General features: G+C 39.2%; 1 protein-coding gene across 5 annotated transcripts in view; it reads left to right on the top strand.

Annotated features, from left to right (window-relative positions):
• Positions 1 to 13015, top strand: part of LOC111579322 (tight junction protein ZO-2-like) — a 138857-nt gene extending 125842 nt beyond the window's left edge. For 3 of the 5 annotated variants that reach the window (XM_055011574.1, XM_055011575.1, XM_055011572.1), the window contains exons 22-23: positions 1308 to 1390; positions 4148 to 13015. In XM_055011574.1, the coding sequence (XP_054867549.1) occupies positions 1308 to 1390; positions 4148 to 4292 (228 nt within the window). In that variant the 3' untranslated portion in view covers positions 4293 to 13015. The remainder of the gene's footprint in view (positions 1 to 1307; positions 1391 to 4147) is intronic. The other 2 variants (XM_055011573.1, XM_055011576.1) reach the window with 2 other exon arrangements.
• The last annotated feature ends 115 nt before the right edge of the window (positions 13016 to 13130 follow it).

Below are 13130 nucleotides of genomic sequence, written 5' to 3'. Positions count from 1 at the left end.
TCATGCCATAAGCTATATTCTCAAGTGTTTAAATAAGACTACATTAGGAAACAAGAAAAGCACTCAGAGAGCGCAGTACTCCACCAAGGCTGCTCAGCTGTTGTATGATTTCCGACAGATAAGTCCCAGTAAGTCTACAGCAGTGGATTTGTAGAAGGATCGCAATCATGTCATCGTCAGCAGGCAGCTGACGTAGTGTTCACTTGTCGTCATAGTTACAGTGACGCCGTGCCGCTATCTCGCTATGATACAGAAATCTTTATTAAACCCGTGTATCCAGATTATAAGCCACATCACTGCTAAAATCTAATCACTTGGTCATTGTATCATTTCTGACCTTCCTTGAAAATTTCATCCAAATCTGTTTGTCCGTGTTTGAGTAATGTTGTGCACAGACAAACATACAAACGTACACCGATTGTCACGTAACTCCACTTGTTCCTTGACAGAGTAATTATTTGTCATAGAATAATGGCTAGATGATAAATCAGGCATCAGCATGTAGGTAAAGATGTGACCTTTCAAATTTGTAGATTTTGGTTTTAGATTTGGAGCAGCATGGAGTTAGAGTGGTGAACACTGTCACCTCACAGCTCGAAGGACCTGGGTTTGATTCCAAGCCTGGGATCTTTCTGTGTGGAGTTTGCATGTTCTCCCTGTGCAGCCTGGGTTTTCTCCAGGTTCTCTCGGTTCCTCCCACAGTCCAAAAACATGCTGAGGTTGATTGATGATTCTAAATTGTCTGTAGGTCTGAGTGTGCCTGTGCTTGGTTGTCTGTATATGTAGCCCTGTGATAGACCGATGGCCAGTGCATAGTGAACCCTGCCTTCACCCTGAGTCAGCTGGGATAGACTCCAGCCCCCCCAGTGACCTGACAGAGGATAATGTGTTATATAGATGATGGATGGATAGTTGTAGATTATGACACCTGGAGTGGATATGTAATCCATTTCATGCCACTTTTAACAGAGCTGAAATGTGTTTCTCAGTCTTGAAAATTTTACGTGTCTATCTCCTGTACCTTTGAAGTTATGAGGACTAAAAAAACACTGGAAAAAGTACTGCAAATTAAAAAGCACAAAATTTCGACCCACCTCTATGTACTTTAAGGCCCTGTAACTCTGAAAATATTCATATTATGAAGGATACATCTTAAACTGATTCAATAAACATGCTAACGTTATTATACATAAATCAGTGGACTTCTAAGAGGTCGGATGGGAACTTTTAGATTTGTTTGATTTTAAGTGGAATGACCCAATCAATACCAGTTGTAAGACTTCAAAAGGCAAATGTGTTTTTTCCAGTTGGAAATTGCTCAGAAGCACCCAGACATTTATGCTGTTCCTCTGAAGACAACCAAGCAGGATCACAGTCGCCCAAAGGTCAGGTAGGCTCATTATAACTTTTTCCAAGGTCCACTGGGAGTATGTTTGCCATCTTTTTGTTTCTGTAGTATTGCCTTGCTCCTATGCTTGTAAAGTTCTGGTTGACTTAGACACGCTGCTTGTAACAGCAATTGCCGTTACACATTGCCCAGCCGAAAAAAAAGTCGCACACTCTAATATTTTGTTGGACTGCCTTCAGCTTTGAATATGGCACTCATTGGCTGTGGCATAATTTAATTTAGCTTCTGCAATGTCACAGCATTTATTTCTGTCCAGAGTTGCATTCATTTTTCACCAAGATCTTATATTGATGACAGGTGAGTCGGACCTCTGTGCAAAGTCTTCTCCAGCACATCCCAAAGATTCTCAATGGGGCAGAGGTCTGGACTCTGTGGAGGTCAATCCATGTGTGAAAATGATGTCTCATGCTCCCTGAACCACTCATTCTCAATGTGAGTCCCATGAATCCTGGCATCATCATCTTGGAACATGTCCATGCCATCAGGGAAGAAAAACTCCATTGATGGAAAGACCTGGTCATTCAGTATCTTCAGGTAGTCAGCTGACCTCATTCTTTGGGAACATAATGTTGCTGAACCTGACCAACCCCAGATCATAACTCTAACCCCCACAGGCTGGTAGGCACTAGCCATGATGAGTGCATCACTTCATCTGCCTCTCTTCTTACCCTGATGCCCCCATCACTTTGGAACAGGGTAAATCTGGACTCATCAGACCACATTTGTTCCTTGAAGATGATGGTTCACCACTATCCTTCCAAGTTTCAATCATGCGTTGGATGTTTCTTAACCTGATGTTAGTAGTTTCAGAAATCTCCTGGTTGTTTTCTTTGCTTGATGCAAGCCAATAATTTGACCCTTCTGAGACAGATTAGCATCCTTTCCATGACCACAGGATATGTCTTCTGATATGGTTGTTTAAGAAATGAGAAACTCCTCACTGCATCAGCTAGAGTTGAATAAGCTGTTGCCAACTGAAATGGATTCATCGCTGCAGTAATTATCCAATGGAAGGCTCTTACCAATTTGCTTAGTCAAATCCAGGTGGCGACTTTTTTTGGGCCGGGCAGTATATATCAGACTGGCTGTGCAGCTACTTTGTCAAAAATAAAGCAGAGGAGCAGCTGATGAATCTGCATACATTGCATGAACTTAGTTTTAATAAAAATGCCAATTGATAAACTCCCTTTTTCCAATATTAAGCAACTTCCATCTGACTTCATGCTGCACATGTGCACAACCAGTGTTTGTCCTCATCCATGTTGGTTGGCTAACTGAGTTAGAGGTATGCAGCCTATTGTCTTCAGCCAACAGGTAACATATCACTTTGGCTCCTCCTGACTGTTTTATCATTCACTGCAATATTGTTGCAGAGAGTGACAGAACAACTGTTCTGCTTCTTTACAAAAGACAGCGTTTAGCCAAACTATTTGGACCACTTATGCACAAAATATTAAAATGCAAAACTGCACTTTTTGGGTTTCCAGAAATACACCTTGCAAGTGTGAGGTGGATTGAACAAACTTTTACAAAGAAAGTAAAGAACAGAAAAGCAGAAATAGAGTTGTCTTCCTTAATAATTTCACAGAATGCAGCAATTTTGCTTCAAAGCACTACTAGCACTAGTCAGAAACCCATTTAGTCAGATAAAGATTAGGTTGGTCATAATACAGACTGTTAATATTCATCACATTGATCACACTAATTCCTCCCACAGCTATGGCGATCTTCACTTACTGTAGTTGTGTGTACACAGTTTTCCTGAGATGTTATTAGAGTCCATGTGCACTCACTTTAAGTTTGACATCCAAATACAGAAATGTATAAAATCTGAAGAAATTGACGGCACTTTATAAACATGTGTCCAGATGTGCGAGGCTGATTAACACCTATCCACAACGGCTCAATGGTATAATAGTGACCAAAGGTGCATCTACTGAATACTGACCTGAACACAGTGACTGATTTTACATTTTATGTTTACTCAAGTGACATCACTTAGTAAATATTTGTTTTCACCTTGATCTGAAAAGTCAAAAAACTCAAATTATGCTGGCACGATTTGATGTTGCAAAATTAACAAGAAAAGCACTCAGAGAGCACACTACTCTGCCAAGGCTGCTCAGTCGTTGTATCATTTCTGACGGATGAAATCTTTAATAAAATTACCTTACGTTGAGCACAGGTGTGTGTTATACATGTGAATGTTATGTATGGATACCAGATTGCGTGACCTAAATATGTAGCGGAATTTATGGGACTCGGAAACACCCCCACAATTTAATGAATTGTTCCTTGTGTGATTTCTGATGGATAAGTCCTGATAAGTCCACAGCTGTCGATCTTTAGTAGGATTGCAATCATGTGATCATCAACAGGCAGCTGACGTAGTGTTCACTTGTTGTCATAGTTACAGTGACGCTGTGCCACTATCTGGCAACGATCGAGAAATCTTTAACAAATTTGTGGATCCAGACTATAAGCCGCATCACTGCCAAAATCTAATGAGGTGGTCCTTGTGTCATTTCTGACCTTCCCTGAAAATTTCATCCAAATCAACACATAACTGCGCCGTGTTTAAAGTTCGACCTTGGTGAAGTAATAAATGGTGAAAACTTCCAAGGGCGATGAATGCTTTTAATACTGACTATATATTGTGGTGCCACGACGAGTGAAGTGTAATCTAAACTGAAACTTGGCAGGACTCAGTGTAGCTTGTGTTTTTTTGTGTTCTTCCAGCTCCAGCTCCTGTCCTGAACCTCAGACTCCTCTACCCTCCAAGCAGGGACATCCCCTCTACCTCAGCAGAGAGGAAGCAGAGGAGGAGTCGGTGCCAGGGTACCACACCTCCAATTCCCACCAGTACCAGGACACTGAATTGTAGGGTCATCACACAGCGGCTGCGCCAGCCCTCAGCATTCATGATACACATGCAGTGCAGTTGCAGTGTACTTACATATTTACCATTCCATCTTGCACTGCACTGGACAAATCACCTGCTCACTTTAAAATGATTTTTGCCTCTTTGATATTTGTAAAAAAAAAAAAAAAAGAAAAAAAAAAAAGGACTTTCCTGGACAGTCTGTATAATCCATTTGGATAAAAACATGCTGTCTACTCTTTACTACTATGCTATATTTAATTGTTTCTTTCTAACATATCACATTAATGGTCAAAACTGAGTGATCAGGAACCATTTGTTTTCTTACCTATGCAACTCTTTCAGTTCGTGCACAGCAACTGAAACCTATTACCATGAGTTTTGCCCTCACAAAAACCTCAACAAATCCCCCAAACCACAGCGCATTATATCTCATCTATCACCTTCCTTTTTTAGGCTCCTATTATTGCCAGCTATATTCAACAAATATTGTATGTATTGTATTGTATGTATTATGTATATCTATATATTGTATATATTACATGGTGTATATTTATATATATATAAATACGCACACACGCACACACACGCACACACACACACACACACACACACACACACACACACAGGTGACAAGTTAAAAGAAAAACAACATCAAGTGTCTCATTTGGGTGTTAGGCCAGCATTTTCCACAAGACCAGCTTCAGTGTGCCTTGGCATTGGTTTTCCAAGTCTCTGGAATTATCTTGGACTGATGGAATATGATTATTTCAAAAGATATACCCTCTTTTGATGTCTTGATGATCGTGGCGGAGACACTAGCACACTGGTTCAAACTCTCCCATAGATGTTGAACTGAGTTTAGATCTGTGACTGTGAATGCCATAATATGTTATTCATATCATTTCCATTTTCATCAAACCATTCAGTGACCCCTCATGGCCTATAGATGGGGACATTGTCATCTAGAAAGAGACCACTCCCATCAGAAGATCACACGGAACAGCTTTCTATTGATTTAAGGTGACCCTGCTCTCTGAGGGAACTAGTGGATCCAAACCATGGCTGCAAAATGCTCCCACAGCAGAACAGAGCCACTGAATCCTTTCACTGTTGGGGTCAAGGGACAAGGTTTTTCTTTTCCTTTAATTTGTCACCCGTCAGTTTTTTGAAGTGCCTTTTACTTTCTTACTTCCATGGGGTTTGGGTTGTCTTTCTGCCGCCACTTAGCCTGACTAAAACCTCTGCTGCTGTCAAGCTTAAAGGGAAACCAGGGAACCACTAACCCCAAAACCTTAATGCTGTTTCCACACACTTTTCTGTGTGCCATCACCTCCAGTGACAAATCACACTCACAATAATACAGAACATACCCTGCAACCCCTCGTCAGCCTCTGGAATTCCATGGAAAACAAAATCAATCTAACACCAGTTTGAAACTTTAAGTTGAAATGAGTTGGTTAAATATAGGCCCAGTCATTCCAGTATTAAAACAGTTAATTTTCTTTGGAAAACCAAGTAATTCCAATTTTGCTGCTTGTCCATAGTTTTAGTTGACCAGCTTTTTGGAGCAAAGTGATCTGTGTCACTTTTTGATATGGTGAGGTGAACTGTGACAGATGCCATTAAGCATTAGTGAGTCAGAGTCCTAAACAAAGGAGCCAATCAGAGCTTATTAATGGACTAACATTTTAAACCTCCTCAGTCACAGAATACACTGCTCTACAAATATGGCACAGAGTTTAGATATTTGCCAGACAGAAATCAACAGTTCAAGTATGTCTCTTGAGTAAACTGAATGAAACAATTGTACAACTTGTTAACTACCTTTGTAAGCTGATCTGGCTATCTTGGAGAGATATTGTGGCTGACTAGTGCCGGCGTGTTTCCAGCTAGTCAGCATGTTAGCAGTTTCTGAACTGATGGAGATTTTGTTGTAACACCACAGTTAGGCTGGTAACAGCAAGACTGACTCACCCCATCACATTCAGCTCCTGTCATACCTCCATCAGTAAGCTTCCACCTACACCATTTTACTATTAGCCGTACCATCTTCTGGTATGGCTGGGTCTTAAAAATGATTTTTCTCATTTTTTTGGCCAATGTTGGTGCTCAGTGTTCATTTCTGTGCTGTTTTCGCACCGCTCCTCCCAGCCACCAGGGATTTAACAGTCTGAATGTATGGCCAGCATAGTGAGGACTCACGCCTGGAAATATTTTGTCGATGAAGTTTTTGCTGGTGGCGCTCTCTTGTGTCTATCCAGCCATGGTGTTTATCACTGCCTAGATAACTTTGTTAAAGGTTCTATATACAAGATTTTGAACGTTAATATAGCATTGATATTGCAGAAAACATCTATTTGCTGCGTTAAGATACAGTAAAGTAATGGTAAGCCACACTCCATCAGTGTGTGTTGTAATGTTGTAGTCATAGATGGAGGTTTTCTGGATGTATACCCCACCCCCACCCTTCCATACACACATACTATCACAAACACACTCCCATCAACTAGCCCCCAAAAACTGTTGGCCCTCCATGCATTTACCAACAGAATGTTGACAGAAGACAAGAGCAATCTCCCACACCTCATTGTAAAGTACAATTGCTGTCCATAGCATTTCAGCCAGTGCCTCAAAAAAACCAAAGAATTTAAAAACAAGGTATTTTGTTGTTGTGTTATATTGTTTTTTTCTATCTTCTTTTTTGTCAATTGTTTCATTTCAGCTCTTTGTAAGAGTTTGTGGTGCTTATTTCCCTGCTGTCTCCTCATCTCTGCTCAGTTTGTTCCTCTCTAATGTGTGTGTGTCCATGTTTTACTTGCTGTTTCTACTCTGCTGTGTGCAACAAACAGTCAAACAGACAGAGATGGACTGGAGAGGAGCAAACACATGCAGCACAGCGTAGAAGGGACAGGTCAAGTAACGACCACGTTATTAGAGTTGACAACAACTCATTACAGCTGCTTAGTATATTTTACAATGCCAGTGTGGGCTAATGATTGTGGGTGGATTTTTCTGTTGTTGTAGAGAAATTTGAAAGGAGGAGGAAGGTGCGGCCAACATCCCTGTTTGTTTTGGTTTAATATGAGAGTGTTCTAGCGACAACCAGTGGTTCTGAATGTTGTATACAACATAGAGCCAGTCATAGGACTTTGGTGACCCAAAACAAAATTTTGTTTGTAGCACCACAACACAACCAACCAACAAACCACCAAATCACATACACTGCTCATGAGTAAATGAGAAGACACACACGTGTAATGGAGATGGACAAATAGAACAACAGCAACAAATCTCTTACAGTATTTGATAGACAATGTATATTTAAAATATGTATATTTAAATGTATATTAAAATCTATTCAAATCTGATTAGTAAAGAAACTATTTACAGTTGTAAAATAATCTGAATAATAAACAATATTTCAACATATTTAAACTACAAACCAACAAACTTGCACATTATAAGGTCTGGTAAAGACAAGTAAACACAGCTAAAAAATGAACACCAGTGGGGCTCTAATACCACAGTTATGATCTGCAGCTACAGTCACATTGGAGGACAGAGTAGATGTTTGTGAAGTTTCAGACCATGTTTCCTCAGCAGCAGTCATGCCAGCTGATAAGGTCGATGGCCCTGATAACCACAGGTTCCTCCAAAATATGTCAATAACACCCCTGAAAGGATTAGACATTAGGTCAAAATGTTACATCAAGACACAAATTCGATGCTCCAAGAGAACAATAGCTTGTTCACAGGCAAAGCTGGCCTTTAAAAATCAAAAATGATGCTCATGCTAGTCACATTAACTAGTAAGAAAATTGCAAAAGATCAGGCTTCATCTATTGAAAGGCATTATAGTTAAAACTATTTTTGGGGCTTTCTTCAGTTTAATTTGTTCATAGTCAAAACCTGCCTTTACTGTTGTAAGAAAAAAATCTAAAATGTTATTTGATGCTTACAATCCTACTCAGCAAGCAGTAAAAAAAAAGAAGCATGTCCTCGAATGAATGTATCTTACTGCAAGTATTATTTGTTTATCCAAGCCTGATCCAGTGGCCAGGAAATGTATGTGAACTGTTGCCATAGATGAACTTACTGTACACAAGCTAATGATGCATAAATGATCATAATCTTTAAATCTTTGATTTAAAAATTGAATACACCCATTAAACATTCACAGTGCAGGTATAAAAAGTAAACTGCTTTGGAAGCAAAACCTTAAACAAGTATTTCTGGAGCTACAGATCAAACTGTCACATTCAGGGTGAATTATGTTCTTCCTTACAGAACTATATTCAGCTCCACTCTATTTTTTGGCTGTCCGGTGTGAACGGCTCTTTTCCCTGTATGTCCATAGGGTTAAGGTCTAGGCTCTGACTGAGCCGTGATAGAAGTTATACTTTCTTTGTTTTAAGTCATACTGTTTGTTTGAGTTACACTTTGGTGTTTCATATATTGATTCTTTTATGAATATTTTTGTGGCTGACATTAAGTACTGAACAGAAGTAAGTACACCACAGTAATTCTATTACTTCAAAGTTGATCAGTAGGGTATTTGCACTTACATAAAATAAACACTAATAATTTCGATTTACTTTGTTAAAAATACAGGCCTCACAGTAGAACTCAATGCAACAAATTGCAGTACACCTTTCATTACTGAGATTCAAATCTTTTATTTTAACAATACTTCATGTGTTCATCTTTATTTTCAATGACAGACTCAATCCTCCTCAGCATGGAGGATATCAGGTCCACAAGTTTCTGCAGAGAATTTTTGCTGAAGGGGTTGTGTTGCTCTGCCTTTCTTTTTAAAAATACCCCAAAAGCGTTCAACTGGATTCAAGGCACATTTGATCAGGTCATAGTTTTCCCTTTGTTTCATCGTTTAGAAAGTCTTGAATGGTTTTAGCAGTGTGCTTTAGATGATTATCATGCTGGAATATTCTTCCTCTGCCAGATGTTGCAGACTAGGAGCCATCTTGTCAGCCAGTATTTTGGTCTAACACCAGGCATTCATGGCGTATCTATAAATATGATCTGTCCAACACCTTTTGCGCTAATGCAGCCCAGTATTATCACAGTGCCACCTTCGTGCTTCACTGTCGCTACGCATTCACTGTGGTAGTCCTGACCAGGTTCATGGTAAACATGTAGGACCCTATCTGAGCCAAGTTCATTTTGTTGTCCTGAGCTCACTAGACCAAAGAATGTCCCCATATTCTTGAGGCCTCTTCTTGTGTTCTTTAGCAAAGTGTCATATTTCCGTTTTGTGCCAAAGAATAAGCAAGGTTTTTTCATTGAGTACTGTCCATACAAGTTGCCATTATGACATGCCCTTCCCACCATTTCAGGCATTTTAATGATAAATCTTGTGCCAAGTCGGAAACTCTTGCTTGTCTGGTTTTCGTAGCTACATTGAGCAAATACAGCAGGATGACCACTGCAGCTCTGACTAGTGATACAATGGTTTGTTCTACACCTCACAATTGCTGCTCACTAATATTTCAGTTTCATTTTTCATCTTTGTGAAGTCTCACAATTAGATTTTTCAAATCCTGTGGCAATTCTTTTCCATTTGAAGCTGTAACACAGACATGCAGAGACAGTCAATAGTTCTAAGATCAAAAATGTTCTGGTCATCAAAGTTTGTTTTATAATTACATTCGTGCAGTTATACTAATCGGAAACCACAGATGTACTAAGTTTTGGTTCAGTGATCACAAGTTTTATAATTTGTGTTTCAGTGACCATAGATTTGCTTTGTTACACTTAGTTTCTCTTTTTGGCCCTGTAAGACCAATACATTGTTGGTCAAAATGTTGATTACAAAATATTTTGTTGAAGGTTTTAGCTCTGGTTGCATAAATGATTTTACTATTTCATCAGAAATTTGAAATAATTCCAAAGTATACCTATAAAACAAATAAATAAGCCTTTATAGACAGCATCAGAAGAGCTAAGACAATCTTCTAATAATACTAAATTACAACAATTTAATAATAAATGTATGCAAATGCAAAAGTTAATGTAAGACACCTAAACAGTTAATAACGTGCATGACCTCCCCTTGCTTGCAAGGTGGCAGCCAATCTGCAAGGCAGACTCCCCACTATTCCGTCTGACATTGCACTATGGAGACTTGCCCGTTCTTCCTGTAAAAACTGACCACATTCACTAAGATTAGCAGACTCTAGGTTTCTGGCAGCAACCGTACGCCCAACAGCATCCCACAAATGCTCAATGGGTTCGGTGCCAGGCAGCATGCCGGTTGGTGCAAAACACACATTCCCTACTGGTCAGGAAAATCCTGCACAGTTTGTTCTCTGTGTGCTGGGGCATTATTATCTTGGTGCCTCAAGTCCTCTGTGAATGTCTGCCAGGCCCATGGCAGCAGGTGATGTCTCAGTGTATTACGATACGCAGCCCCAGTGACATTGGCCCCAAAGATGACCAGGTCTGATTTGCCATAGGAGTGAAAGGCCCCATACATGCACAAATCTGCCTCCACTGGAAAGTATTGACTGTACACAATCCTCATTAAATTTTTCACCTTGTATTTGATGTATCCTGGCTTGGCCATTTGTTCTATACAACAGAAAATGTGACTCATCTCTAACAGGACGTGTTGCCAGTAATTTACAGTAAGGGGCTCGGTGCTGCCTGGCCCACTGGAGGAGTTCCTGCTTGTGTGTCGTGTTTAGATATGGCTTCCTGATCAGTCTTCTGACATTCAGACCCTTTCAACCAATCTCCTGCTGACTGTCTCATGACTACTTAAATATTTGCATCCTGCCTCAGAGAGGCAGCAGCATGTTTATCTACCACTAGTGCCCCAAAACCATTCAATTGGAAACAGAAATGCCAGTCAAATAATTACTCAACTTAGCTTCTGTTATGTTGACTAAAATAGTGCTTTACAACTCCTCCAATTTACATGCTGTCACCAACATTTTGACCAACAGTGTATGTCAATTGGAATAGGCTCCAGTCCCTGACTTTTTTTTGATTGTTCACAGGGGAAATACACCAAAGTTTAAATTAGAAGTATTACAGTTACTGAGGAGTGATACAATTTGGAATCATTTGCCATTTAAATGAAATTGTAGAGGGATGTACTCACTTTTGATGTATAGCATTGTAGAAACCCCCCCTGTTTCACTAACATACAGCATGCACCAAAGCTGAGTACACCCCTGGTAAATAGCATTGAAATGTCAAACGATTAAAAATCTTGTTGATGTAATATATTTTGATTTCTTTTTAGCCACAATCTAATCATGGTCTTTTTTGTGCCATTTTTTGAGTATGCTTTTGTTTTGTTTTGTTTTGTTTTGTTTTGTTTTGTTTTGTTTTGTTTTGTTTTGTTTTGTTTTGTTTTGTTTTGTTTTGTTTTGTTTTTGAGGACAGCTACTGAGAATTCTCTTTCAGGTAACAAGGCGCTCCATATACCTCGTAGCCACTGCTGCAACTGTGCTTCATCTTAGGTTCAATAGCTACTGATCCTCTTGTACCCTTCCTAGTCTGTAAGTCTCATTATCTGATTTACTACTTCAAGCAGATTACTTAACCCTTTGATGCATAACCTGGGTCAAAAGTGACCCAAATCCAATGGAAAATGGGTATCTCCTGATGTGGTCTATGCATCAAAGGGTTAAACACAACCCAGACAAAAACTGAGAAAGCTGTGGTGTTCACAATAACCTTGTTCGCGTAGCTAGCTTTAATCAGAACACACGTTTCATTGTTTTTGTTGCACTGAGGTTTTACTTTGTGGCCCACATTTTCAGTGAGTTCAAACTTGTATTACACGGAATCTAAACTCATCTAACATACATTCAAATACTCCTCAACTTTAAAATCAATGTCAAAGTACTCTTTGACAAAATACAGGCATGTGATCTTTATTTTTTTTTTTTTGAATTTTTCGACAACCTGTCTATCTGATGACTAATCAATATCTAAATATTCTAAACTTTGAGATTGTTATGAATCCCTATATTTATGCAAATCCAAAACTCTTCTTGTGAGGCTTGGTTCACAGGAGGAGGCTCTTTTTGTGAAGAACAAACTCAGTGGTGTTTATCATGTCAGAATCGATCTAACCTACACCTCCATCTTATTTTTTTTGACTGCAGTCATGTCCAAGTTTAATAAATGTATGCATGACTTATTAAACGCATTTATGCAATAAATGCATTGGAGACCAGCTAAAATAAAATCTCCAGTAAGTTGGTTTGATCCATCTGTACTATCAGATGTCCACAGAGTAGAGCAAAACAGATCCATTTTTATGACATTCTGACAAATTATTTATATATGTAGATTCTTATTTTGATGAATTAGCATACCATAAATAGAGTTAGATCAGGTTCCCGAAACAACTGATATATGCACATCAGTGATGATCTTAGTGACACACTGTGGAAAACCTGTGCAGACAACTCAGATTTTAACACCCCATTTACTAACCTCTAGAGATGGAATCCCAGCCTTGTGTTCTGCCTGGGTCTTATCTGTGGTAGAGGCTGCCAGCTGTCTTTGATGTGGGCCCCACCATAAGTGTGAATAAATTTTACCTCCAAACATCAGTTGCAAAGTGCTTACTGTTCTAATTCAAGTGCAAAGTGATGTCTTTCATATGGATTGGCATTGAACTGATGGAGTATCATGTTTCCATGTTTTCACTTTAAAACACCAAATAAAACCAAGTCTTAATTTCCTGTATGTACTGTGATCATTTTAACAAACAAGAATTGTTTTATGTTTGTTTTGTTTTACAAAAACAAATAATTGTATTTATTAAGTATATGTCCCAAAAGAGGGGCAAATAACACA

This window comes from Amphiprion ocellaris, chromosome 6 (genome assembly GCF_022539595.1).
Source record: "Amphiprion ocellaris isolate individual 3 ecotype Okinawa chromosome 6, ASM2253959v1, whole genome shotgun sequence".
Classification (NCBI taxonomy): Eukaryota; Metazoa; Chordata; class Actinopteri; family Pomacentridae; genus Amphiprion; species Amphiprion ocellaris.
This window is presented reverse-complemented; position numbering and strand designations above follow the sequence as displayed.